This window comes from Carica papaya, chromosome 6, assembly GCF_054855325.1.
Source record: "Carica papaya isolate Zhongbai chromosome 6, ASM5485532v1, whole genome shotgun sequence".
In the NCBI taxonomy this organism is placed as follows: domain Eukaryota; kingdom Viridiplantae; phylum Streptophyta; class Magnoliopsida; order Brassicales; family Caricaceae; genus Carica; species Carica papaya.
Genome location: NC_142314.1, coordinates 29494207 through 29521659, shown reverse-complemented (window position 1 = coordinate 29521659; position 27453 = coordinate 29494207). Strand labels below are relative to the sequence as shown.

The window sequence follows — 27453 nt, the reverse complement described above, 5'->3', positions numbered from 1 at the left end:
ACGTTCTTCTTTATGAGCCGGGTTAAAGGAACGGCTAGGCTAGAAAATCCTTCTACAAATCTACGGTAATAACCTGTCATTCTTAGAAAGTTACGAATCTCGTTGACCGAAGTCAATTTCTCCCAACCAAGCACCGCTTCAACTTTTTTAGGGTTCACTAACACTCTATTCCTTGATATAATGTGCTCTAAGAAGGTAGTTTGCTTGATTCAAAACCCACATTTACTCAATTTTGCATATAATTTCTTTTTCCTAAAAATCTACAAAATCTGAGTTAGGTGGTGAACGTGTTCCTCTATGCTTTTTAAATAGACCAGGATATCATCGATAAATATAATAACGAACTGATCCAGGAATTATCTGAAAATCTTGTTTATTAAGTCCATAAAAATGGCTGGTGCATTGGTTAGTCTAAATGGCATGACTAGGAATTCAGAGTGTCCATACCTGATTCAGAAGACTGTATTAGGAATGCCCTCTGCCTTAATCTTTACCTGATGGTAACCTGAACTCAAGTCTATTTTGGAGAAAACCTAGGCACCCTGCAACTGGTCAAAAAGGTCATCAATCCTAGGGAGGGGGTACTTATTCTTGATCGTGACCCTGTTCAATCTCTTGTAGTCAATACATATTCTCAGTGTCTTATTCCCTTTTTTTGCAAATGTGACTCCAGCACCCCAATGAGATACACTACATTAGTTGAACCCACTATCCTACAATTCTTTGATCTGTTTCTTCATTTCTACACGACTCATGTGGTAAGGGGCAATTAAGATAGGCTGGATGTTAGGTTGAAGGCCTATGGTGAACTCAACTTCCCTGTTCACTAGTAGTTCAGGTAGTTCATCAAGGAACACATCCGAAAATTCTCGGGGCACAGGAATTTCTTGAATATAAACTTCATCTTTAGGTTCGTCCTATGTCACGTCCGAGTTGGTTTCAGCATCCTTCTGGATGAGGGTATAAACTACGCCCTAGACTGGAGGTCTGACCTAATTTTTGATTCTGCATACACTTTCTCGCGTAGTGCTGGGCACTTTCGTAGATGCGGCAGGTGTTGTTGAGGCGATAGTAGGGTCGGTTCTCATGGTCCTTGTTGCGGTGTTGGCAAGTCCTACTGCATCCTGTTGAAGAGGAATTGGATTATCTTGAAGAGGGACCAAATGACCTTTTGTTTCTATTTTTCTTTCAAAAAACACCCACCAAATTCAAATTTTTTCCAATTTTTCTCTAAAATTGTTTTCAATTACATCCATACCTATTTTTTTAATAATTTAATAAAACTGAATAATAATTAATTTATAATTTATTTTTAAAATATCAAAATTGATCTAAAATCGAATTTTGGGTCAGAATATTACACACTAGATTTACATTGCAGGTAATACAAAAACAAAAAAAAATAAAATTTACATTAGATGTTGAAAAAGTTATAATAATAATAATTCTTAAATTCTTGCTTTTTCTCAATACAACGTGATTTTATTAATTCATGATTTTATTTTCTAATTTTTATTTTGATAGATAATTATTTTTATAGAAAAATAACTTTAAAGAGCAAGTATAAAAAATTAATAAAAGATAAAAAATAAAGTGATCACACGTGCAACAACGGGCATAAAAATGCTAGTATACATAAAAATAACATGCCACGTATTAAGTTTTATTTTATTTTTTTAATTTTTAAAATAGTTTTTCAATGTAAAAATAAATTAATGACTAAGAATAACATATTATTATAATTAATTAAAAAGTCTCGTGGACGACCGCGGTCAGTTACTCAAACCGGCGAACCAATTCTCTGTTGGCCTCGTACCCACTTTTTTCAAATACAAAATTTGAAAACCAAGAGTAGCCCACCGGAAGGCAAAGACAAAAAGCGTAGAAAACCATGGATGGGCGGAAGAGCTCTCTAACAATCAACCATATAAGCAGCACTTCCAGTGCTTCCAACAATCAACAAATCGGAGAATCGAAAGATCATAATGTTACGGTTTTTGGCAAGAACAGGAAGACGCTGCATCTCGACATCAACCGGAGCCCTTGGATGGTGGGAACATGTGAGCCCTGCTCTCAAGGACCCGATTGTCGGTGTCACCGAGACATTCCTTGCCGATTCTTCGCCTAATAAGATCAATCTCGGCGTGGTATTGAATTTCTTAGCTGTTACTTGTAGATTTTAAGAATCTCCGTTTGTTATTGTATTTTGATTCCTTGAAACTCATAGGGAGCTTACAGAGATGATGATGGCAAACCTGTTGTGCTCCAATGTGTTCGAGAGGCGGAGGCGAGGATTGCTGGTAGTGAGTTCTTGTGAGTTCCTCTTGCTTCCATTTCGTCTTCTCTGCATTTTATACTAAATAATTTAGTTTTGTAAGTCTACTGCTTAGGTTAAATATATCAAGTAAGAACCTGAGAGTATGAACTTTCCGTCAATTTTAACATCCTACAAGAGAATTCATATGATCTAATTGAAAATATGATCTTCCTATTTCCAATTTTTGGGGCGTATAATCTGTTTTAACTAGGTTAAATTACAAATGCACCCTATAGTTTTAACATATTCTAGAGTTACCGCTTGCGTTTTGATTATCCTTTGTTACAAAAAAATTTTACATTTACTTCTCATTTTAGCCAACTGAACTTAACACCTTAATATACTTTTATAAAATAACTCCAATACCATTTTCTTTTATATTTATATGTCTTTAACATTTGATTTTATTTTATAACTTATATATTTTTATTAATATTAAATAATTAAAATTTTTTAATAAACTTAATATTATTATATATAGATAACTAAAAATATTTTAAATTTATTTTAAAGTATTATAATTTTTTATGTTTAGAATTTAATTATTAGGTATCTATGTCATACTGAAAAATTGAAGAAAAATAAAGATTTAGTTATTTATTGATTTACCCTGATGTATAAGAGTTATATATGTGTGTTAAATTTAAAGGCAAATATTAATAACTAGACATCAAATATAATTTCAGAAAGCCAGAGTAAATTTTAAAGTGGGGATAAGATACAAATTTTGCTATGAAAGAAAATAACAGTCATGAGAGCGGTATGGGTGCAGAGGTGAAAAGCCCTGCAGTACATTAAATCTTCATTGCATTTTTCCTTCTTAATTACTATGCAAATATTATATACTCTTTTAGTTTTAGGGAGGATAAGGTTGAAGCTCCATACCTGTATGTAATAGTCAGTGAAACAATTTTCAAGAAGTTCTCATCAAATTTAGTTCATTTAAATATCGAGAGTTATTATCTTGAATGCAGTAATTAACTAAAACTACAATTTATCAATAAATTTTGGTTTTAAAAAATAGGAAGATAGTTTTGTGCCTAGAGGAGAATCAGAAGAGTAAGAGTCACTTAAAATATTTTTAGTTTTGAATGAGGAAGTGATAAAAACTCTACAAATGAGTGGGTTTCTTATATTTTTTTGCATGTAAAAGACAAAAAGCAATTGCAATCTTTTTGTTTCTTATAAATAGAGTTAGCATGTAGGAAAATTCTAGAGAAACTTTTGTGTGTTTTATTTTTTACTTTTTTAACAGTAAAAAGAAATAAATATGAGATAAAATATTAAAAGTTCCTTCATTTCATTAGTTAATTGAAAATTTGAATGAAAAATTTGTTAAGAATTTTTATGGTCTTTATATTATATTCTAATTAAATTTTAAAAAGATAATTGTAGTGTATTATATAGATTTTATATAACATAACAAAATTTCAAAAAATTTGGGGGGACCATGTTCCTCTTTTGCCTCTTAAGCAATCCATCCCAGAAAACTCTTATTTTTTAATATTTAATATGTTAACATTTTATGTTATTTAACAAAAAAATTTAAATTACTATTATTTTCAACATTAAGAGTATATTATTTCATATATCTATATGTCTTATCTATACTAAAATTTTATTTATTTATTGTGCAATAGGTTAATTCTGTAATCTAAAATGTAAAAAAGATGTGATATTTTGGTGTTAAAATAGTTGAGTGTATTTGGGTATTTTTAATTAAATTAGCATATTCTAGTAACTTCGGGGTATAAGTGTATTATTGTACTTTAAGAGGTAAGTGCATATTAAACCATACTTGAGGGATTTAGCGTCATTCTCCTTTTAATTGTCATGGTATTTCAAAAGTTTAGGTCAGCTTTAATATTTCTAATTTTTGCTACAACTTCTGAAAATTGGTGTGGAACTTATTGGTTTTTGAAGATTTTTGTGAGCAATGACAACAGTTAAAGAGTCCACCTGAAAATCATAGGAGTATCAATTTTGGGCAAATTGCACTTCCATCCTTGTGATTATTTTGGGATAAGTAAAGTTCAATCCTTCTGATTTATTTTGGCATACATATTTTTTTTCTTGAGAACACATTGAAGTTTTATTCAAATATAAAATACTTGGTGACATTAAGTTGACCATACAGATCTCCAAATCTCTAAAGGAAGAGTCTTAATTCAGTACAGAAGACAATGCCATTGTTTGCATTTTTTGCAATAAACTACAATTTCTAGGACCAAAAGTAAAAGCAATATTCCTAAAGCATAGACTTAGTAGCTTTATATCTTCCAGAAGCATGCCAATATCTAAAATGAATCTGTCATGACCATACTTGATATTGTCCATGATAGCTTTGCAGTCTGTTTTGAGCACAACACAGAGAGACCCATCTCCAACACGGTTCTCATCCCAAAACGTTCTACCATTACCTTCCCAACCCTTGGCATGTAAGAACCTGTTTTGACCTCACATGCATGAAACAGTTGGAGTCGTTCATCATTTCTCCCTAAAACACCTTATCCCAGACAACCAAGATGTACTAGTAACGTGTCTGTATTGATTTTAAAAATAGTACCATTAGGTGGTGCTCCATGCTGTTGTCTTTGGGGTGCTGGTGTTGTAGGTACCTCACTTACCATAAGAGAAACAACAGTTTGATATTCTAACAAGAAATTACTAGCTTCAAGATAACTGTTGGAATTGAAGGCATATTACCAAAGGGTGTTAATTTTCTAGCCCGCCAAATTGCACATGCAAAAACTACAAACAACTTATTATACTCCACTTTTGTATCAAGAATACATGAAAGCCACCAAGATTTGAAAAATAGGTTCTCACATCTTTCAGCATAATTCCATACGGTTGATACAAATCTATAATCTCGTAAAGCATGTCCTACAGTTTCAGGTGCATCACCACAAACAAGACAAATGCAATCAAAACTAGTTCTTTTCTTTGCCAAGTTTTCTTTAGTGGGTGGGACATGTTGCAAGATTTCCATGAAAGCAAACTAATTTTTAAGGAATAACTGAATTCCAAATTTTCTTCCGTATGGCTGGTTGGTCAGTAGTTATTTGAGTTGAAGTGGCTTGTTTAGTTCTGTATCACCATTCCAGTACTTGATAATATCCTGTTTTTGCATAATAATGTCTGTCCTTCTAATCCTTTTTTTGATAGTAGTCTGTCCTTCTAAAATGATCAGATCAACCTATCCTCTGACAACTTTTGATTGAATGGAATGTTTATACCTGTTCAGCTTCCGTAGGATGTCAAAGAGAATGGATTTTTTCAGCATTCCATGTAGGTATCTGTGGGTGCTACAAATCTTGTTTCAATGTATAGCTGTGACAGTTCAGTACCAGTTATTGGTTAATTTATTTTCATATATAAAATAATTCGTTTTAAGCCATTATTTTTTTTAATCTTTTTGGGTTCCCTCCCTAATTTTAGTCATAATTAGGTCAAATTAAAAGGGATAAAATTGTACTTTGCTGTTTAATTTTAACACTTTAATCCAGATCTGTAAACCTATATCAAGTAGAAAATATTTGTTTCTCTCCTACCTTGTTCAGGTATTTAAAGAAGTTGGTGCTTACCAATCCATCCCAGACTTCAAGAAATAAATATAAAAATTACAATAAATATAACAGAAGAATATTAACATGATGTACTAAGGTAGCTATTTGATGATAGGATATCTCTTGATTTTTTTTTGAAGTCTTAGATGAAATAGTGTTGAATACGAGAGTTTATTATTTAATTATTTTATTAGTTTATTATTTAATTAGTTAATGTAGCGACCCCACAAATATCCAAATGAAATAAATTATAACTTAAGTGCGGAAGCGTAATAAATGTTCAAGATTTATATTCCCTACACAATAACTTAAAAAACCAAATGGGGTTGCGGAATTTAGTCTTTAAAAAAAATATAAGAAATAAGGAAATAAACGGAAAATAAAGAAAACTAGCATCTACTCGCAATTTTCTTGCGGTTCGGGTTTTGGAACTTGGTTATCTTGATCTGAAATGATTAAATAAGGAATGAACTACACTAACCCAGTAAGGACATCACACTATATCACCGACACAAAAATAAAGGTTGGTAGAAAATAAAAAACCACTAGTGGAGCACTAAATTTAGTTCCTTTAATATTCTCCATTACGGGCCGTCCCCATACCTCGTCCGGTATGAACGTCAAATTACAAAATCTCAATAATCCGTCCGGTATGAGGGTGAAGCGGGTCGTTCCCATACTCCGTCCGGTATGAGCGCTAAATTATCAAGTCTCGATACCTCGTCCGGCATGAGACAACGTTCACGGTAGGGTTCCCTATGTATCCGGTCTGTCCACCATCTCTCAGGATATCCAGTAAGACTGTTGTTTCATCCATTCACTTAATCACACAATTTTTTACTGTTAAACCTTCTTTTTTCCTAATTTAGCCGTAAACACATAGAATAAACCATATATGCATTCAAAACTATAAAATAAATTAATAAGATACCATCATGCATATAAACTATAAAAACAATCAACAACAACAACAGATAATTTCCGATTCTGACTCCATTAACAATCCGTAATTAATTGTGTACATTTTCTAAATTCACACAAAGTATCGTATTATTATTTATTTATATTTCAATTCTATGATAGAGAATAAGGTGATGGATCTTTACTCGATTTGATATCCAAAAAGCTAAGTTGTTCGACTGTGCCTACGGGCAATTTTCGGGTTTTCTGAATTTTTTTTCGGGAATTAAAACGCGCTAATGATACCTATAAATGTCCTAAACAAACCCAAAATTAGTTCCAAGGCCTACTTGACCAATTTCGGAATTCCAGCACGGCGGCTCCACCGTGCTCCAGCGATGGCACCGCCGCTCACGGTGGCAGTCCGCCTTGGGTCGGTTATTTTCGGCCGATTCTGCATTAATTCCTGCAAGAAAACACGTTAAAAGGTCTCAATTGGCCGAAAAAATACAAAAAATCGAAACTCACCGGCGGTGGGTCTCTCCGGTGCGGCGGCTCTTTCGACTCACGTTGCGGTTAGGTGTTTTGCTCCAGTCAGCCTGTAGAGAAGGACACGGTAGAATAATTACACAGAACGGGAATGGGGAAGAGCCTCATCGGAGGTGTTTTGTGGTATTCCTTGCGGCAGCGGTGCCAGGCTTCGCATGCGTTTTCTGGCCAATTGGTCGGTCTTTTTGCTCCGATTTGGCTATGAGTGTGTTTAGAATTAAATTCCAAGTAAAAGTGAAAATTTTTACCTTTTTTGGCAGTTGGAAAGGACTCCAGTGCGGCGGCGGGTGGCGGCGGTCTCCTTCCATGCGGCCGGGTCTTTTTCTCCAGCGAGGGGGTCTGGCGGCTAGGGTTAGAGTTTGGTGTGGATGGGAGTTATTTATATCCGTCCGCTTTTGATCTGGGCCGTCGATCGCGTTTGATCTGAACCGTCCGATCGCGATTAAATAGGGCACGAATTTGAATCGTTCATCGTAATCCAATGTGGGCGGTCCATCACGATCTAATCTGTGCCGTCCGATTGCGTTCAAATTTGACCGTCCGATCACATTTGGGGAAGGAACGCATTTGAGCCGTTCGTGCGCGCAGGAACGTATCTGAGCCGTTTGATTGCGGGCACGCGGATCACTCGCGTGGCACTGCGTCAGCATCTGCTGCCACGCGGCGCGTCCTGGTTCATCGGACCAACTGACTGGGCGTCCCACGTGTCAAAACTTTCATAAAATTCAGTTTGACCCATGATTTCCAATTTTTCTTTTAAAAATATCATCAGAACTTAAATTTTCACCAATTTTTCCCAAAATTATTTTCAGTTTCATTTTCCTTCAATTTTTACTTCATTTTTATTCTAAATTAAATTAGAAAAAATTAAAAAATTATATTTATTAATTTTAAATTACATAAAAATCCTATTTTGGGGTGTTATAATTAAGATTTTGTAATTAAAATTCTAGTAAAATAGTAATTTCATGTAATTAAGATTCTAATAGAATGATAATTTCTTTGTTAATAGATTAAGAATTATATAGATACCCCGAGTGTAATACCCTAAATGGTGAGAAATAAAAATATTATTTTTCTCCAAAATTCAACATGGTATTTGAGACAAATAAGACTATATTAGGATTATGATTTTAGGATTTTTTTCAAACCCTAAAATAGCACAATAAGATAGGTTGGTATCCATCTATCAAGATCTACTCTTACTACCTACTTAGACGGAACTCGTGTTGCCACCGGACCGCTGCTTGTCGCCTCACGTGGTGCTGGGGGAATCACCACACGACCGCTTCTGATTTTGTGACCAAGCCTTCTTTGCGCACGAGCCGCTTCGACCAATCTTTTCTGCTCCTTTTTCCGGCTCCTTCTGCGTGCGTTCGCCTTTGGTTTCGCGATCTAACACAGATCTGCTTCCTCCACGTGCGAGCTGCTTTGACCAGCCTTTTTCTAGTCCTTTTTCAGCTCATTTGCTTGCGGTCACCTTTGTTTTTGCAATCCAATGCAGATCTACTTCCTTTGCGCGCGAGCTGCTCCGACCAGACTTTTTGGTCATTTTTTCGCCTCTTCCATGCGCGTACGCCTCGGGTTTGCAAATTGAGTATATGTGATATTGCTGCACCTACTTGAGGGGGGTATTGAATATAATAATTTATTATTTAATTATTTAATCAATTTATTGTTTAATTACTTAAGATGATGTAATTAGAATTATAGTAAAATAGTCTTATCATGTAATTAGCATTTTAGTATAATAGTAATTTTCATATTAATAGATTAAGAATTGTATAAATAACTCAGGTGCAACACCTTAAAGAGTGAGAAATAAAATTAATATTTTTTCTCCAAAATTCAACAAATAGTTTATTTAATTAAATCTTTGAGAAAAAAGATTATGAACGAAATTTCAATAGCCTCATTTTCTTCTTCGTCTAGAATGATAATTTAAACGATGTGTATGTTTATATTAGTAACAATTAGACAATATTGGCTTAGTAGGCACTATCCAAAATAATTTAGTGTAAAATTACAAACACAAAGATTGTGGAGCTTTGCTCATAATGAAATCCATGTTGTAGGGTACTGTAGCATTCACTTCATAGATATACAATCACCTATATTAGTATAGAATCAAACCATCTATGAAATTTTCAACACAATGATCTCTAGAGCGTTCATAGACATTGAGGCAGAGTACATGACTATTTAGCTTTACCTCGTGCTAAGTAGTATTGTAGAATTGATGTTTGAAATATTTGTTCATAGAAGTTTTTAAATTCAACGAGAGTTTCATGAACGACAACCAATTGAAATTAGATTTGTTCATGGTTTGAGAGGAACCAAATTCCTCATGTCTCTGCGATCAACCTAAAGTATATTGCTCTTCCTTTTTGACTTTTCAAATATGTGGGGATTGCTGTAATTGGAGTGATATTTCAAAAGTTTCAAGTCAAAATTTTAGTATTGTGCTCGTACCTTATTTCTTATTGAACCTTCGTACGTTAAACAACTTTTTACAAGTCTATTATCTCAAATTTTTGATACCCCCTATTTTTATATATGGTGAATTTTAGTTTCAACTCTTGTTATTTTGTCTTTCTTAAAGTCAAACCTTATGTTTTTTTTTATCCAATTACCTTGATGCTTCTCCACTAGTCATTTTCACTAGAAGTGTTAGATGTTTCTAGGAAAAATTACACTTACCAATTATGGTTTTGCCTTTTTAAAGTCAAATGTTCTTATCATTATTATTATTATCTAAAATTCACTATCCTGAGGCTTTCTGTAAGTTGCATTTGAAAAGATAAATGTTGCATTAGGTTTTACTTTCTAGTGGTAGAACTTATTGTTGATTTTAGAGAAAAAAATACAAACTTTATTTTCTCGCATTTTATGTTGTTACACCTGAGATATTTATATAATTCTTAACCTATTGATAAGAAAATTATTATTTTGATCCTTTTTCGATTCCTCCACACGTGTTCACCTTTGGTTTTGTGATACCAGTGCTTTCTTGCCGGCCCGGTCTGTTTCCGGTTACTGATTCCAAACTTGCAACTTATTTTCCTTTCTAGCCTATTCCTACTGTTTCTAACTCTGTAGGTGCTGGTTATAAATTTTGTTCTATCCCTGTAAGATTAGTCACTGGACATTATTCTTTCTCTTTTACTTTAGATCATGATAGAAGCAACTCCTCAGAACGTGGTTTGCAAGTTGAGCATGTGTGATATTTTTGCACCAACTTGAGGGAATATTGGTTAGGATATTTATTATTTAATTATTTTAGTTTATTATTTAATTAGTTGATTTGATATAATTAGAATTTTACTAGAATAAGAATTTCCTTATTAGTAGGTTAAGAATTCTATAAATAGTTCAGATGTAACAACATAAAGTGTAAGAAAATCAAGTTTATATTTTTATTCCAAAAATCAACATGGTACTATAGCGCCAGTATCACGAAAATAGAGGCGAATGCGTGTAGAGGAGCCAAAAAAAGACCAGAGAAGGTCGGTCAGAGCGGCTCGCGCGTGGAGGAACTGGATCGGTGCCAGTATTGCGAAACCAAAGGCGGCCACGCACGGAATTAAAAAAGGATCAGAGAAGGCCGGTTAGAGCGGCTCGCGTGGAGTAGTCGGATTGCGAAATCAAAAGGGGCACTGGTGTCCAAATCCATGCGAAGGAAAGCGGATCACGACAGGAGAAGAGGATCCATTCAGCGCAACCGAGTTTGTTGGTGCGTGACGTTGTGGTGGGGAACACGACCGGTTCTGCAAGTTGAAGAAAGTCAGATCTGACTGGATCTGGCCGAAGAAGGCGAACAGGCGTGGCGGTTGGCGATTCCGCGAAATCAAATCCGTGGCTTTTTTGGGTGCTTTTCGGTGTGGTTCATCAGATCCGTGCTGAATTTGAGCGTGCATACGATTCTGTGATGATTTTCGATGAGTCTCGAGGTGGCGCATGGTGGTCGGCGGCGGCACGTGCAGCTCATGCGCTTTGGGATCACCTGAGTTGGGAGACGGGTCGACAGTGAGGCTGCGACTTCGTTTAGGGTGATGGTGAGATTCTATTTTACTGTTTTAGAGTTTGGAAAAACCCTGAAATTTAAATGCTAAAAAAAATTTATTTAATTTTGATACCATGTTGATTTTGGACAAAAAAATAGAAACTTTATTTTCTCATACTTTATGTTATTATACTTAAGATATTTATAAAATTCTTAACCTATTGATAAATAAATTTTTATTTTAATAAAATTTTAATTATATTATCTCAACTAATTAAATAATAAAATATTTTAGTCAACACTTATGTTTAAGGATAATGCTAGATGCACCTCAAGCATTCTCTTTCTTATTTCTCCCTCTAATTTTTTCTCTGTCATCTACAAGAATTGTGGCAAAAATTGCTTTTTTATGTGATTATATAATATTACTTTATAGACCCCTTACTCTTAATGAACTAGGAGGGTATTTTCAGGATGTTATGTGGCCTAGAAGTTTGTAAAAAGTATTTATTGTTTGTATCAAATTCCCTCTTTCTAGTGAAATGTCTTGTATGCATCCCACCTCTCAAATATACTGTGGTGTAACAAGTGATGCATTGACAGGGAATCAATATCCAGTGCTGTTGCTTCAGAAATGGTTGAGGAGAGTGCAAAATTAGTTTATGGAGCAGCTTCAGATGTTATAAAAGAAGGCAAGGTGGCTGGAGTTCAAGCTCTCTCTGGTACAGGTGCATGCCGTCTCTTTGCTGAATTTCAGAGGCGCTTCTATCCTGAATCTGGAATTTATTTGCCTAACCCAACTTGGTCAAAGTATGTTCCTTACACACCTATTGGTTTTCCCTCAATCTCAAAATCCAGCATTTGCTGAAACCTGCATATATGAGATGTATAATTAATGCATTTATTTTGTCTTCTATTATATTCACTGAACAGCCACCACAACATTTGGAGAGATGCCCAAGTTCCTCTGACAAGCTTCCAGTACTACAATCCTGATTCCAAAGATTTAAATTTTGGAGCACTCATGGATGATATCAAGGTTTAAAAATTCATCTTTTATGTGTACGACCAATGATTATACCACTTGGAATTTTTAAAATATGACAAGTTTCTGTGATGCTTTGAACTATGTGAATAGATCTCAAGAGGACATTTTCTAAGTAAATGTAGATTCCTAAACAAAATTGGTCTGGACAGATTTGGTTCCTAGATTGAAGGAGCCTGTACAGATTTGTTTCCTAGATTTTATGAGCCGAATAAGAGGATCTAGATTTGACTCTAGTATCCCATAAAATCTGTATAAATTCCTTTCCTTCCTAGGAGAACCAACTTAGGGGAATTCTTGCCTAAATTGTTGTATCATGACTCTTCTAAACCCTTCTATATATTTTTAGTTTCAGTGTACGAAGAGAATCATTAGACAATTATCAAACAACATGATATCAGAACCATCTCTGAACCACTATCATCATCTTCATTAAACCCACCCAAAATGACAAAATATGCGATGACGAGCCAGCACACCGTGACCTTTGAAGTCACATCCCCTTTTGAAAACTTTTCAACAGAGAATAACGGAGAAATGGACAGCCCTGCGGTGTCTATCACTGGACAGAAAGTAAACTACCAAAATTACCTTCCATGGTTGCAATCTGTGATGATGTTTATATGTGGAAAGGGAAAGGACAATTACCTCACTGGAGCTGCTGTTTCTCCATCAAATGAAGATCCAAGGTATCAAGCTTGGAAAGCCGGAAACAAAATGGTTATGTCCTTGCTCATCAACTCGATGACGTATGAGATTGCAGAGAATTTCCTCCTGTTTGGATCAGATAAGGAAATACGGGATGCAGCAAAATAGACTCACCCGAAAGTAGACAACTCGGTTGAGGTGTTTGCAATGGAGAGCATACTTTATGACTTGCAGAGAGGAGGCCTCAGCATAACACAATACTTCAACATGTTGACCAGGAATTGGCGGCAACTCAAAATGTTTGAAGAACATCAGTGGAATTGCTCTGAAGATGGCTTGAGATACAAATATATTGTTGAATAGAAAAGGCTATACAAGTTCTTGCTTGGACTCAATAACAAAAATTTGATGAAATCTGAGGAAGAATCTTGGGTTCAAAACCCATATCCAGTATCCGCGAGGCCTTCTCCGAGTTGCACATGAAGGGAAGCGGAAAAAAAGTGATGCTTGGAAACCTAAATCAATTGCATATCACTGAAAGCTTGGCATTTCTTGTCCAAAATAGCCAGATAATCGAGGGAGAGAGAAAACAGATGAAAGGGAGACCTTGGTGTGACCATTACCGAAGAGCAGGGCACACAAAGGAAATTTGCTGGAAAATTCAGGGTATACTAGTAGATTGGAGACCAACCTGGAACCCTAAGAGTAAGGAAGCAAGAGGAAACACTGCTGCAGAAGAAGACTCTACTCTAATAGAACCAGCTATGTTTAGTAAAGAACAGATGAAATTCTTGTAAAAGCTGATCAACCCCCACCAAATAAATAGTCTAGTGCTGGTCGGTTGCTCACTCACGTAACTTTATAAATGCTATAATGTCAATGCCAAAATTGGACAACACCTGGATTATAGATTTTGGTGCTTTAGACCACATGACTGGTGATATAGGGTCTTCAAAACTTATAATCCTTGCAATGAGAACATGTTTGTCAAAATTGTAGATGGGTCTTCAGCACGGGCTGTTGGAAAGGGTTCAATACTCCTAAACAAAGATATCTAAGTTGTAATTTGCTATGTGTTAGTAAACTCACTCGAGAGCTGAATAATGTTGCTATATTCTCTTCAAACCTCATTGAAATTCAGGAACTAAGCTTGGGGAGGACGATTAGCAATGGTAAGGTGCATCATGGACTCTATATCCTCAAGAGCACGTACCTCCAAGAACAACCATCCGGAGTTACTTCTTACACGAAGGATGAAGTGTAGTTATGTTGTGGTACTATAAATTAGGACACTACAATTTTAATATCTTCAAAGACTGTTCCTTATTCATCAATAAAAAGTTTAAGAACTTCTAGTATGTTATGCCAATTTGCAAAACATTCTTGTAAACTTTTATCATGCTCAATCTTACAGAGAATCAAAGCCCATTCTCAATAATTCATAGTAATGTATAGGGACCCACAAGGGTAAACAACATAACAGTAGTAAGATGGTTTGTTTTATTTATTGATGACCACACTAGAATCACATGTGTATACCTTATGAGAGAAAAATATGAAGTTAGGGAGATGTTTCAAAAATTCAACCTCATGATCCAAACTCAATTCCACCCAAAAATTCAAATAATTTGAATTGATAATACTGAGAAATACTTTGAAGAAACTCTTGAAAAATATTTAGAAAATCAAGATATTGTAGATTGAAGTTTATTTGTTGATATACTCCAACAAAATGAGGTCGTAGAAAGAAAAAATCATCACATCCTAAAGGTTGTCAGATCACTCATATTCACAACTCATGCTCCAAACCATTTGTTAGAGGAAACTATAGTCATTGCCACTTACCTTATCAACGGAATGCCTTCAAAAGTACTAAAGTCTCTTACACCAAACCATAAGCTGCTCATGATGTTCCCTTAGACCCGCACGATATCATCCATACGACTAAAAACATTTGGGTGCACAACATTTGTCCACGTTCATTCACATCTGGGGTAAGCTTGAGCCTAAATTAGGAAAATGTATTTTTCTTGGGGATACAAATGTTATTCCCCAAATAACAGGTAATCCTATACTTCTATGGATGTTACATGATTTGAATCCGAACAATTTTATCCCAAACTAGTCATTTAGTGGGAGAGATTCAACAAGAATTCCCTATTTTGGATCAAATAGGGGAAACTAACCAATTTTGACTTAAAAAAATGGAGTCACTACCTATCTTCAACTCATTGCAAGACAATGTGCTTGACACGCATTGTGAACGTGATCTTATCCATAAAGATTGTCAGGAACCAGTATTGCCCACTGCTAGCTAAGAATGGAGAATTCATTGTATACTCAAGGAAGAAGAAAATTCAAGAGGATCTATAACAACATGTAATACCTGTGGAAGGCCAAGAGTCCATTGTAGATGAAAGTTCTCAATCAGTCAACATAAAATCCAAGGAAAGTTAAGTGAATCCATGATTGATGATCGTTTAATTGCTCTAAGAAAAGGGGTAAGGTCATGCACTAGCCACCTCTTATACAATTTTGTTTCATGGAAAGGATTGTCACTACAGCTTCATGCATTTGTCTCAAACTTATACTCAGATGCTGAAGACAATCCAGGGGGTCATGAGCATCCCATATTGGAAGATAACGATTTTAGAAGAAATGAAGGCTGTAAAGAAAAATGGTATTTGAGAACTTATAGAACTATCTGAAGGAATACAGATAATGGGATGCAAGTGAATCTCCAATGTGAAATATAAAGCTGATAGAAGTACGGAGAGACTTGAAGATTGGTTAGTCCCAAGGGATCGACACAATCATATGATATTGACAACAAAGAGACTTGTCCCTGTAGCCAAGCTGAGTATTGTTCGTGTATTATTTTCCTTGATGGCTAATCTTGATTGGAAACTTTATCAACTCGATGTCAAGAATGTGTTCCTTAATTGAGAACTTACAGAGAAAGTTTATATGAATATTTCCATGGGCTTTGGAGCATAGACAAATAGAAGTAAAGTATGCAAACTATGTAAATTGCTCTATAGATTAAAGCAATCTCCAAGAGATTGGTTTGAAAGGTTTAAGAAAATAATAAGAAAGTTTGACTACACCAAAATGCCAAATAGATAAAACATTATATGCGAGATACTCTCGTAACAGTAATTGACAATGTTAATAGTATATGTGGATGATATAATCCTAATAAAGAATTATGAAGTTGAACTTACGAAGCTAAAAGGTATCCTGGCTAAGGGATTTGAGACCAGAGATTTGGAAAATCTAAAATACTTCTTTGAGATAGGAGTTGCCGGGGAATCATAGTCTCGTAAAGGAAATATGCCATTAACTTGCCTAAGAAGACAAGAATGCTTGGCTGTGCTGAGACTTCCATGGAAACAAATATGAAGTCTGAGACTCAAGGCGAAAGTCCTCCGGTACATAAGGGACGATATCAGATATTAGTTGGGAAATTGATCTATCTCTCGCACATAAGACCTAATATATAATTTGCTATAAGTGTAATGAGTCAGTTCATGTAATTAAAACTTGAGAGACGGAAAGATGATTGCATGTGTAACGACCCCGAAAATTTAAAAAAAAAATACATATAATAATTTGAGTGCGGAAGTGAAATAAAGGTTAAGGTTAACATCTCTTACACGATAACTCAAAAGTATTAACAAATATCACGGAATAAATTCTCTGAAAGAAATACGAAAAATGAAAAAAATAAAGGAAACTATAAAGTATCTAGCATCTACTCGTAGTCTTCTTGCTGATCGAGTTCGGGAACCAGGTGCTCCTGATCTGAAATGGTTAAATAAAGAGTGAATTACACTAGCCCAGTAAGGATATCACATTATATCGTCGTCACAGAAGTAAAGGTTGGTAAAAAATCAAAAACAACCAACGGAGTACAAATTTTAAACCAATACATTCATTAAAAATAAAACCATTTTCCCTTTTTCTTACCATTGGAGAACCTGTGAAAACAACTTATAAAGATAATAACATCATGCAGATCATAATTTCATACACAATCAGTAACATAGAACATATCATAAATTCATATTCATTAACAATAACTAATCATCACCGTTTCTCGTTTTTACCAGCCTACTAGTATCCATGGGGATCCATAAGGTTGTCCCTGCTACACGTGAACCATTTTTCTTAACAATCTTAATTCCAGAGCCGTTCTCATACTCCGTTCGGTATGAGCGCCAGGACATAAAATCTCAATACCCCATTCGGTATGAGCGCCAAATGACAAAGTTTTCATATCCCGTCCGCTATGAGACAACGTTCACGGTAGGGTTCCCTATGAATCCGGTCCGTCCACCATCTCCCAGGATATCTAGTGAGGCTATCACCTTGCCTGTTTATTATATTACATCTCTTTCCTGTTTATCCTTAATCTCCATTACCAAATTAAATACAATTACATAAACAATGAATATGCACCCGATAATACAATCATATCTTAAATCTCAAAATCACACAGTGGTCAAGTAATACATTAATACATGCATTTAAAACCATAAAATAGATAAATCAGATATCATCATGCATTAAAACGGTAAAATAAATCAATAGGAATCAACATAAAACAATGTCCGATATCGGGCTCCATTAGCAATTTGTAATTAATTATGCATATTTATCTAACTTGTATAAAGGACGGACCGTATTATTATTTATTCAAACTTCACATCTATGATAAGAAATAGGGTGAGGGGTCCTTACTTGATTCGACGCCGAAAACTAGATGGTTACTGCGCCTACGGGCGTTCCCTGAATTCATTGAATTTTCCTTCGGGAACTGAAACGCGCTTACGGTACCTACAAGTGTCCCAAATAAACCCAGAAATCAGACCCAGGGCCTACTCGGCCAATTTTGGAATTCTGGCATGGCAGCTCCGCCGTGCTCCGGCGACAGTGCCGCCGCCTGCAGTGGTGATCCACCTCGGATTGGCTGTTTTCGGCCATTTTCGGTCGAATTCAGCCAAACTTGCACCGGTTCCTGTGAAAAAACACACTTAGAGCCCTCGATGGGTTGAAAAAACGCAGAAAACCGAAACTCACCCGCGTTGGGCTCTCCGGTGCGGCGGCTCATCCGGCCCACGTTGCTGTTGGGTATTTTGCTTCGGTCAACCTTTAGAAAAGGAAACGGTGGTCACAACGGTGAAAAAATCACATCAAACGGGAATCGGGAAGGGCCTCATCGGAGACGTTTTTCAAAACATCCCACGACGGCGTTTTTTGGCCAATTGGCCGGTTCTTTCACTCCAATTTGGCCATGGGTGGATTCAAAATTGAATTTCGTGCAAGAGAAAAAATTTTTACCTCGTTTGGCGGTCGGAAATTGCTTCGGTACGGCGGCGGGTGGCGGCGGTCGGCTCCCCGGCAACTGGGCTGTCTTCTCCGACGAGGGGCTCTGGCGGCTAGGGTTAGGGTTTGGGTGCGGATGAGGTTATTTATACCCATCCGCTTTTGATCTGGGCTGTCTATCGCTTTTAATTTGGACCGTCCGATCAAGATTAAATAAGGAGTGAATCTGGGCCGTTCATCGCGATTCAATCTGGGCCGTCCATGCGCGATTCAATCTGGGCCGTCCATGCGCGATTCAATCTGGGCCGTCCATGCGCGATGTAGTTTGGGCCGTCCGTGCGCGTTTTTGAACTGGGCTGTCCGTGTGCGCGGGAACGGATTTCAGCTGTTCGATCGCGCGCATGCGGATCGTCCACGTGGCTCCCCCCGTGTGGCCTCCCCCGTCAGCGCCTCTGCCACCTAGCGCGCCCTCGTTGGTCAGGGCTGCTGACCGTGTAGCTGACGTGGCGTAACTTTTCTAAATTGTGTTTTCACCCCCGATTTCCGATTTTTCTTTTAAAAATACGTCCAAAACCCAAATTTTTACCCATTTTCTCCAAAATTGTTTTCAATTAAATCCCTAATTAATTGTTTTTCTTTTTATTTTTATTATTATTATTATTTTCATTAAATTAAATTAAAATAAAATAAAATAAATTAAAATCATATAAATAATAATTATATTTATATAAAAAAATAATAATAATTAAATCAAAATAAAAATAATTAAAGGTTGGGTGTTACAACATGTATGGGATTATACTTCAAGAAGAGCTCAAGGAGAGATGTGGAAACATTCACCAATGCCAATTGGACATGGTCGGTAACTAATAGGATATCAACATCTACGTACTGTTTATACATACGGGGAAATTTGGTAACATGGCGAAGGAAGAAACGACCTGTAGTTACTAGGAGTGATATAGAAGCTGAGTTTGGGGCTATTGCTCTCAAAATTTGTGAAGGTATTTGGCTTGATCATATCCTAAAAGAATTAAGAATTTTAAAATCCACTCCGATAAAATGTTTTGTGACAACCTATCAATAATAAGGATTGCAAAAAACCTAACTCATCATGATTGCACTAAATATATTGAGATAGATCGACATTTCATAAAGGAGAAAATAGAACAAAAAGTGATTCATATAATATACTTTTCTACAAGTCAATAGATTGCTGACATCCTGACAAAATCTCTACTGAAAAAGAAAATTTAAGATCTGAGTTCCAAGCTTCGCATCATTAATATCTATCCTATCTTGAGGAGGAGTGTAGAATTCCTAAACAAAACTGATTTAGACAGATTTGATTCCTAGATTGTAGGAGCCTGGACAGATTTGTTTACTAGATTGTAGGAGCGGAATAAGGAGAAACTAGATTTGATTCTAGTATCCCATAAAATCTGTGTAAATACCTTTCCTTCCTAGGAGAACCAATTTAGGAGGATGGTTGCCTAAATTGTTAGATCATGACTCTTATAACCCTTATGTATATTTGTAATTCCAGTGTATCAATAGAATTAATAGAGCATTATCAAACAACAGTAAATAATCTCTAGGCAGACCTTAGTAATATCTTGCTGGATTCTAGTTTTTGAGCCACAAAGCATAGTTATCTTCTTCCTGACAGAATATCCATTTGCATGGAAGAATAACCTACTTGAATTTAATCTCAATATTGTGATTATTGAAAAATAGAACTTCATTTAAAATAATTTGAGACTCACTTTATTAGTGGTAGTAGAGGAGAAGGATAGACATAAACGTGACATCAAGATTTTTGCATTGCATTGATATGGAATTGCTATGGCATTTAGCTATGCAAAATGGATCTCTAGCTGTCTCTGATTGTTTTTTTTTTTTGATGATTCCTGTAGAATGCACCAGATGGTTCTTTTTTTCTACTACATCCTTGTGCTCACAATCCAACAGGGGTTGACCCTACTGAGGAACAGTGGAGAGAAATATCATATCAATTTAAGGTAGCCGTGGGAAATTAGTTCTTTGATGCATTTCTTTGTTAGCCTTTGGTACTTACATTGATTATTGTTCAGGTGAAGAATCATTTTCCCTTCTTTGACATGGCTTACCAAGGTTTTGCAAGTGGAGACCTGGATAGGGATGCGCATGCCATCAGAATTTTTCTTGAAGATGGACACTTGATGGGTTGTGCACAATCTTTTGCAAAAAACATGGGATTGTATGGACATCGAGTTGGCTGCCTTAGGTAGGTAACTGGTATCTTTTTGTCTTCTCCTCTCCTACTCGCTGTCTTCTTTTTTTTTTTCTGTTTTTTTCTGCCCTATTTTCCAGTTAGAATGCATGTCTTTAAATTCTGAAGGCCTGGAAGGGACTGTCATACTAATAGGCTTTTTGCCAAGATATGATAACTAAAATCACCATCATATTTATGATTAATCATGAGAAGTAGGAGTCAGTATTGTTTTTTTTATGCTTTAATGATTTTCAGATATGCTGGAAAGTTAGCAGTTAGAAGCATGAGAATTGCAATGTATTCGGAGTTCGCTGATATTACATTTCAATTGTCTTGGCCTCAAAATTAACTAGTACCCATTGATACTCTTATTTTAAAGGTCGAAACAAACTGAGTCAAGCTGGATACTAAACTCTTCACACTCACTTTGATAGAAATATAGTGGGTTCAAGGCTTGATTCAAGGTTTTCCGATTCAAATTCAACTTGTATGAAAAGCTCTGGAGCTGGACTGTGTTATAGAGGCAAAATCCGATGCCTTGTTGTTATAAGCTACCCTTTTGCTTTCCCTGAAAAACCTTGTGATTGTAACAGCAATTAGTGTCTCTACTTTTGCTTTCGTGATAAAAATGCGTGGAAGTGAAGACATTGTCTATTTTTGTTTCGATTAGTAGATAGTAACTAACTTCATCTGGTAAGATCCAAGAGTTATGTACTTGGGTTGAATGTCCTAGTCCAATCCTTGATCCAAATATTAACATCTTCCATTCTCTCAGATAAGGGAGTGATTCCCAAAAAATAGTCTCTTAGTCCATCTTCCACTTATGAGAATGACAATAGAAGGAATATATTATTAAGCAATCACTATAACTGACTATTACATCACTCAGAGACAACTCATAGTCCCTCATACATTTTGTATCCACCAAGTTGAACACTCCAAATCCTCAAAGCTCTTTACACGCGCTCATGGCCCTGATAACACTTAGTGCAAAGTTGCCTGGGTAATTTTTTTTGGCGTAGCAATTTTCCTTGCATGTCTAGCAAGGTTGTATTGTTTCATGATTCTACCTATCATGCTTGAATGGTGATATTATATTTCTTGATCATGACACAGATTTAGGTTCACAAAAGATACTAGATTATAAATTGATGGAAAAATTGATTCATTATTTTTCCACATAATTGATAAAAACCTTACAACATGCAAATATCTAATAAGCTGCATAACCAACTCTAACATTATTGCAAGTATTCTAGATTATATGGAATACTCCCTCTTTAGGGAAAACAGTAATACAACAAATTGGAAATGTAATAGAAGTCCTACTCAGCATTCTAGTCAGCATTTGAAGTTGAGCTACTCTTGGCTGCTTGTGTCGACTGGTTCAGCTTGTGGGTTGACTTGTGTGTCGATCTACGCGTCATTCTCAATATTTCTCATCAGTTGTCTCCAAAATTTTTTCATGTCAGATTATTCAGTTCACTCACTCCAAAAGTCTTTGGTTGTTCTACGTTTATGCATAATACCAATCTTACACGAGGAAAACTTGACCCAAAAGCGACTAAATGTACTTTCATAAGATACTCTCCTACTCAGAAATGTTAGAAGTGTTATAACCCACACTTAAAGAAATGTGTCCTATGATGTCATTTTCCTTGAAGGTCAACCTTTTTATTCCCATATTTCTCTTAATTGGGATCCTTCTATATCTTGCCCTGTCTCATTGCCTATTTCATTGCCATTGTCTCCCTTACCATCTCTACAACACACTTCTGCAGTTGACTTAGGTCAAGGGGGAAAACAAACTCAGAAGTAGGGGGACTACTTGTTTACTCAAGGAGACCATGAGCTATGCAGCAGCCAAGAATCCAAACTAGAAGCTTATCCAAATTCACAAGATCCATCTCAAGGTACTGTAGATGATCTGGATATGCCAATTGCTGAGGAGTAAGGTCTTGTTCAAAATACTTGTCGTTAGCTGTTCATCTAATAAATATAGGGTTTTCATGTCTCAATTCGATGGTATGATAATTCCTAATGACATAATGCCTTGAAAGATCCAAAATGACAAGCTACTATCATGGAAGAAATGAAGGCATTAAAGGAGAATGATACATGGAAAATTGTTAACAGACCTGAGGAAAAGAAACTAGTGAGTTGTAAGTGGATCTTCACCTTGAAAGTTGGTCCAGAAGGTAAAATAGAGAGATACAAGGCTTGATTGGTTGCCAGAGACATACCCAAACCTACAGTCTGGATTATGAAAAAACATTTGCATCTTTTGTCAAAGTTGAACTCTATCAAGGTTCTCCTATCTATGGCAACTACTCTAGATTGGGAACTTCACCAAATGGATGTGTCAAATGCCTTGTCAAATAGAACCCTAGTAGAAGTGTATATGAAGTTACTACCTGGATTTGTGGAGCTAGAAAATTTTGATTTCGTATGTAAGCTGAAAAATCCTTGTATTGGTTAAAACAGTATCCAAGAGTCTGGTTTACAAGGTTCGTTACTGCTATGAAGCTATGTGGATACAAGTAAGGATAGGCGGACCATACTCTATTCATTTAGCAATCTAAAGAGGGAAAGAGGTCAATCTTGATTGTTTATATTGATGATATGGTGATTGTAGGTGATGGCATTAAAGAGATAGCAAACTTCAAGAGACAGATACAGTTTGAACTCAAGATTAAAGACCTTGGGAAACTTTAATATTCCTTGGGATGGAAATAGCTAGATGCAAGTCAAGCATTTTCATTTCATAAAGAAAATACACTCTAGACCAATTAGAGGAAACAGGAAAACTACAGTCTCAACCTTCTAGCAAACCACTAGAAAAAAATTGGAAACATAAGGTTTCTGAGAATGATCCTTCGGTAAACAAAGAAAGATATCAAAGTCTCGTTAGAAAACTAATCTATCTATCACTAGCAAGACCTGATATTACTTAAAGTATTAACATGGTTAGTCAATTTATGCATGCTCCAAAAAAAAGAAATCAAGATGTTGTTGATGAGATTCTTAGGTGTTTGAAAGGTACACCTGAAAAGGGACTTTTGTTTAAGAAAAGTGACAGCCATGAAATAGAGAAATTTGCACATACTGATTTGGCAGTTTCAATTGAAGATACTAAGTTTACTACTGGTTATTGCACAAAGCTTTGGGGAAATCTTGTTATCTAAGGAGTAAAAAACAAGCTGTAGTAGCTAGAAGCAGTGCTGAAGTAGAATATAGAGCAATTATACAAAGGCATTTGTGAGCTAATCTGGTGAGAAAAACTACTCAATTTAAATATCTCACTGGAGGGTCTTATGAAGCTATACAGTAATAGTAAATCTACAATGATAATTGTTCACAACCCCATGCAACATGATTGTATGAAACATGTTTGAGTTGACATAAATTTCATCAAGACTGAGATTCGAAGTAGAAAAATAAATTTGCCTTATGTGCCTACTAGATCACAAGAAACTGATATGTTCACTAAAGTACTTACTACATGGGGTGACTTTGAGTCAAATGTACGCAATTTAGGAATGATTGATGTGCATTCACCAGCTTGAGGAGGATGTAGGAAGGTGATAAGGATTCCAGATTTAAGGTAACCCGGATCAAATTGTCCTTATTCTACCTGATTTCCTTTTTGATTAGGATCCTTGATTCTAGGCTGATTTTAGCTAATTTGATTAGATCTTATCCTAGAATATTCCTTGATTTTCTCCTTTCTAAATGCATATAAGCACTGTATAAACTAAAGCAAAATACACAAATCTGAAAAATTTTATTCCATCACTCTGATTTCATTAATTGGCTGTGTATAGGAGGGCCAAATCGAAGATGACATAATTGCTTGAATTATGTCCAAGTTAAGTATGGCTGGTCCCTTTCCAATTTGAGAAAACATAGTTGTGCATCTTCCTCCAAGTGAAAAGAGGCCAGCGGCACTTTCTCTTCTTCAGCCATATATTGACATCAGAAGAAATGATCACAACTACTGACCTATGAAAGAGGATTGCTGGACCCACAAATTGAGGGAAGTCCAGTTTCGCATATTTGGCAGAAATAGGCAATCAACACAATTCTGGTAGCGGCAGACCCCCACAGTGTGCATGTGCCTGGGCTGAGTCCCGGTCAGTGCGCAGCGTGGTCTGCTCGCATGGAGCCCAGTGGTCGTGGATGCTGATGATCCACCTGGCTGCTCCCTTCACCGGACTCCTGCTGCACTTTTTTGGCGGATAGTTCTTCAAATTTCAAATTTGAACCATCCAACCCAAAATTCAAATTTCAAGTTATCTTGCTCTTGATCTTCTGGATAACTATAAGAAAATTTTTTGAATAAAAATTGTAATTCTCTCGTAATGTTTAGCTCTGCTACCAAATTGTTACGCTCCATATTTGATGATCGTGTTATGGGTCGATTATAAAATCGGTATGCACAGATACATTCTTTTTTTATTTTTTCCTGTCTTTCCCTATTTTTATGATTGATATGTAGGTCTTGTTGGACACAGAGAAACCTATGATTTCTAGAGTTAGAACATATTCTTCATTAACATAAATTCTACCATATCCTCTTATCCTCATCCACAGCACAACTTAGAAAATGAGGCAGTTAATTCTGGAATTAGAATTCCAGAATTGTCTAAACTCCCATTGTCTTCCTTTTGACTTATTCCTTACTCCGAATAAAAACATAATACTTATTTTCACGCTCATATAACTGTTACACATAATAAACACTACTGGTGACTCTTCCTTTATCTGCCTCCTTTGTGCTACTGTTGTATTTTTACCAAGGTGGGATCATAATGGTTCTCTACTATTTCCAAATGATCATATGTTGTCAGAAAGGTTTCTGTTCTGACTGCTTGATTTTTCCTCGCAATAACAGGAGGGGATGGAAGAGAAACACTGGTTGAAACCATCTATATGTTTGCCAGAAGATAAATTTTTTTTCAAAATCAATCTCTCTAAGAACAAATGAAGTTTGATTAAATTTGTTGAAGAGAATAGAGCAGAAAGAAATGGAACTTCTTTTGCAAAAGGAAGAAGCCAGATCTGATCTCTTAAGACTACAAAAGAGGCTATGTAGTAGCGACAATTGTAAAAACACCAGCTAGGTATTTAAGACAGTCATGTACTTAACTTTGACCACACATTTTCATTAAGTTGTCATGACCAAAGAAAAATACCAAAGTAGTATCTAGAAAAGGTGTCATATCTTCAATAATTATTTATACATTTAGAGTACGCCACTTTCTGTGGATCAATGATTCCTGGTAGTTCGAATCCATCCATGCAGTGAGCACTGGCTTCTCTTGTCAGGGAAATTCGACCATATTTTGGAGGTACAAAGGTATCTTCACATGTACCATGAGATAGAATTCGTCAATTAATTGTGCTCTTTTCATTTTCAGATGGTTAAGATTCTTTATTTCGTAATCTAAGGCCTGAAAATGGGGATAATAGCACCTAATGTTGCTAAAAACACAAGATTCTAGGAATCCTAGTCATGTCTTTCCATCATATGGAATGAGCAATCCATTAACTAATGTGGGTCTTTTTATGTTAAATGAAGTAATATACGGATTTAAACTCTTTGGCAGTTGGCTCCATTTGGTGCTAGCCATTCTCCTGTTTAATAGCCAAATATGTCTTTAGGCTTTTAGATGGTTACTTTAAAATTGGATTACCTTCAGATTTCAGTCTCAATATTCTCATTCAGAGCTTTGGTTTAAACTATGTTAGTATCCTCTGTGCCACTGCAAAACAAGCAGCTGCAGTTAAAAGCCAACTGCAGCAGATAGCCAGGGCAATGTATAGCAGTCCTCCGATTCATGGTGTGTTGCTGGTCTCCACAATTTTGAACGACCAAAATCTGAAGGCACTTTGGGTCAATGAAATTCAGGTACTAATGATTTCTTGATACTATTATACATATATAAAATATATATCTTTCACCTCCCATGTCAAGGTGGATTCCGATGTTCATTTTGTACAATAAAAGGTCATGGCCAACCGCATTCGGAGAATGAGAACCTCTCTCAGACAAGTTCTTGAGAAATTGGGTTCTTTGCTCAACTGGGAGCACATAACTAATCAGGTTGGTAATTTATTTCGAAAGTTCAGAAATGCAGTCTGAAGCTATCCTCACAACCAGCTAAGATGTTGAGCTCCCAAAACTGCAGGTTGGTATGTTTTGCTTCACTGGTCTAATCCCTGATCAAGTAGATTACTTGCAGAGGGAATTTCATATATACATGACCGATGATGGACGTATAAGGTAAAACATATACCAGAAAGCAAGAAAAATCGTAGTTTCCTTCTTGCATTTATTGCATTTTTGTTTTGTTTCTTCGTTCTTCGGGTATTTATTGATGAAAGTCGAATTTATGCCAACACATGGCTATTCTAAAATGTTATCTATATGTCGATACAAGCAGCGTGGCAGGTGTTACTCCGAGCAATGTGAGTTACTTAGCAAATGCAATACATGAAGTCACAAAACCTTATCAAAATTCAAGTAGTCTCCATTACTATCGGTCTTTGGAGGCTTATACTTGATGTTTATATTAAAAAATGTGAAGGCCAAACTTCTGTTGATGATCCTGTAACTAGAAACATTCTTTGGTGAAGAGTTGAAGATACAATAAGACAAAATCGTTTATTTTTGCACATGATATCGACATTATCATGTACTTTGTTCTTATAAAACTGAACTGGTTCCTAACCAAGGATGGTGAAGCTTCATGTGCAAATTCAAAATGTTTATTAATAATTGATTTGAAGTGAATTAAGATGATTTAATCGTTCGTGGTCTGACTGTTTACTGTTTCA

The 27453-nt window shown here is 35.9% G+C and overlaps 1 protein-coding gene across 4 annotated transcripts; it reads left to right on the top strand.

Moving 5' to 3' along the window:
- Window positions 1-1778: 1778 nt before the first annotated feature.
- LOC110811613 (aspartate aminotransferase, mitochondrial-like) lies at window positions 1779-27453 on the top strand. Of its 4 annotated transcripts, none has more exons than XM_088222503.1 (11): window positions 1779-2147; window positions 2228-2313; window positions 11942-12148; window positions 12272-12377; window positions 20276-20380; window positions 20453-20625; window positions 25919-25972; window positions 26365-26524; window positions 26624-26719; window positions 26805-26899; window positions 27060-27453. In XM_088222503.1, the coding sequence occupies exons 1-11, from the start codon at window positions 1986-1988 to the stop codon at window positions 27178-27180; spliced, it is 1365 nt and encodes a 454-aa protein (XP_088078629.1). In that variant the 5' UTR covers window positions 1779-1985; the 3' UTR covers window positions 27181-27453. The 4 variants fall into 4 exon arrangements, with proteins under 4 accessions (XP_088078629.1, XP_088078628.1, XP_088078630.1 ...); XM_088222502.1 differs by having other exon boundaries at window positions 27057-27453; XM_088222504.1 differs by lacking the exon at window positions 25919-25972 and having other exon boundaries at window positions 1782-2147; window positions 27057-27453.

Bases quoted from the DNA above. Each gene is read 5' to 3' on its own strand.
- LOC110811613 (XM_088222502.1), top strand. From the start codon at position 1,986: ATGTTACGGTTTTTGGCAAGAACAGGAAGACGCTGCATCTCGACATCA. The intron at 20,626-25,918 runs GTAGGTAACTGG...CCATCCATGCAG, and splicing joins CATCGAGTTGGCTGCCTTAG to TGAGCACTGGCTTCTCTTGT. The intron at 26,525-26,623 runs GTACTAATGATT...GTACAATAAAAG, and splicing joins TTTGGGTCAATGAAATTCAG to GTCATGGCCAACCGCATTCG.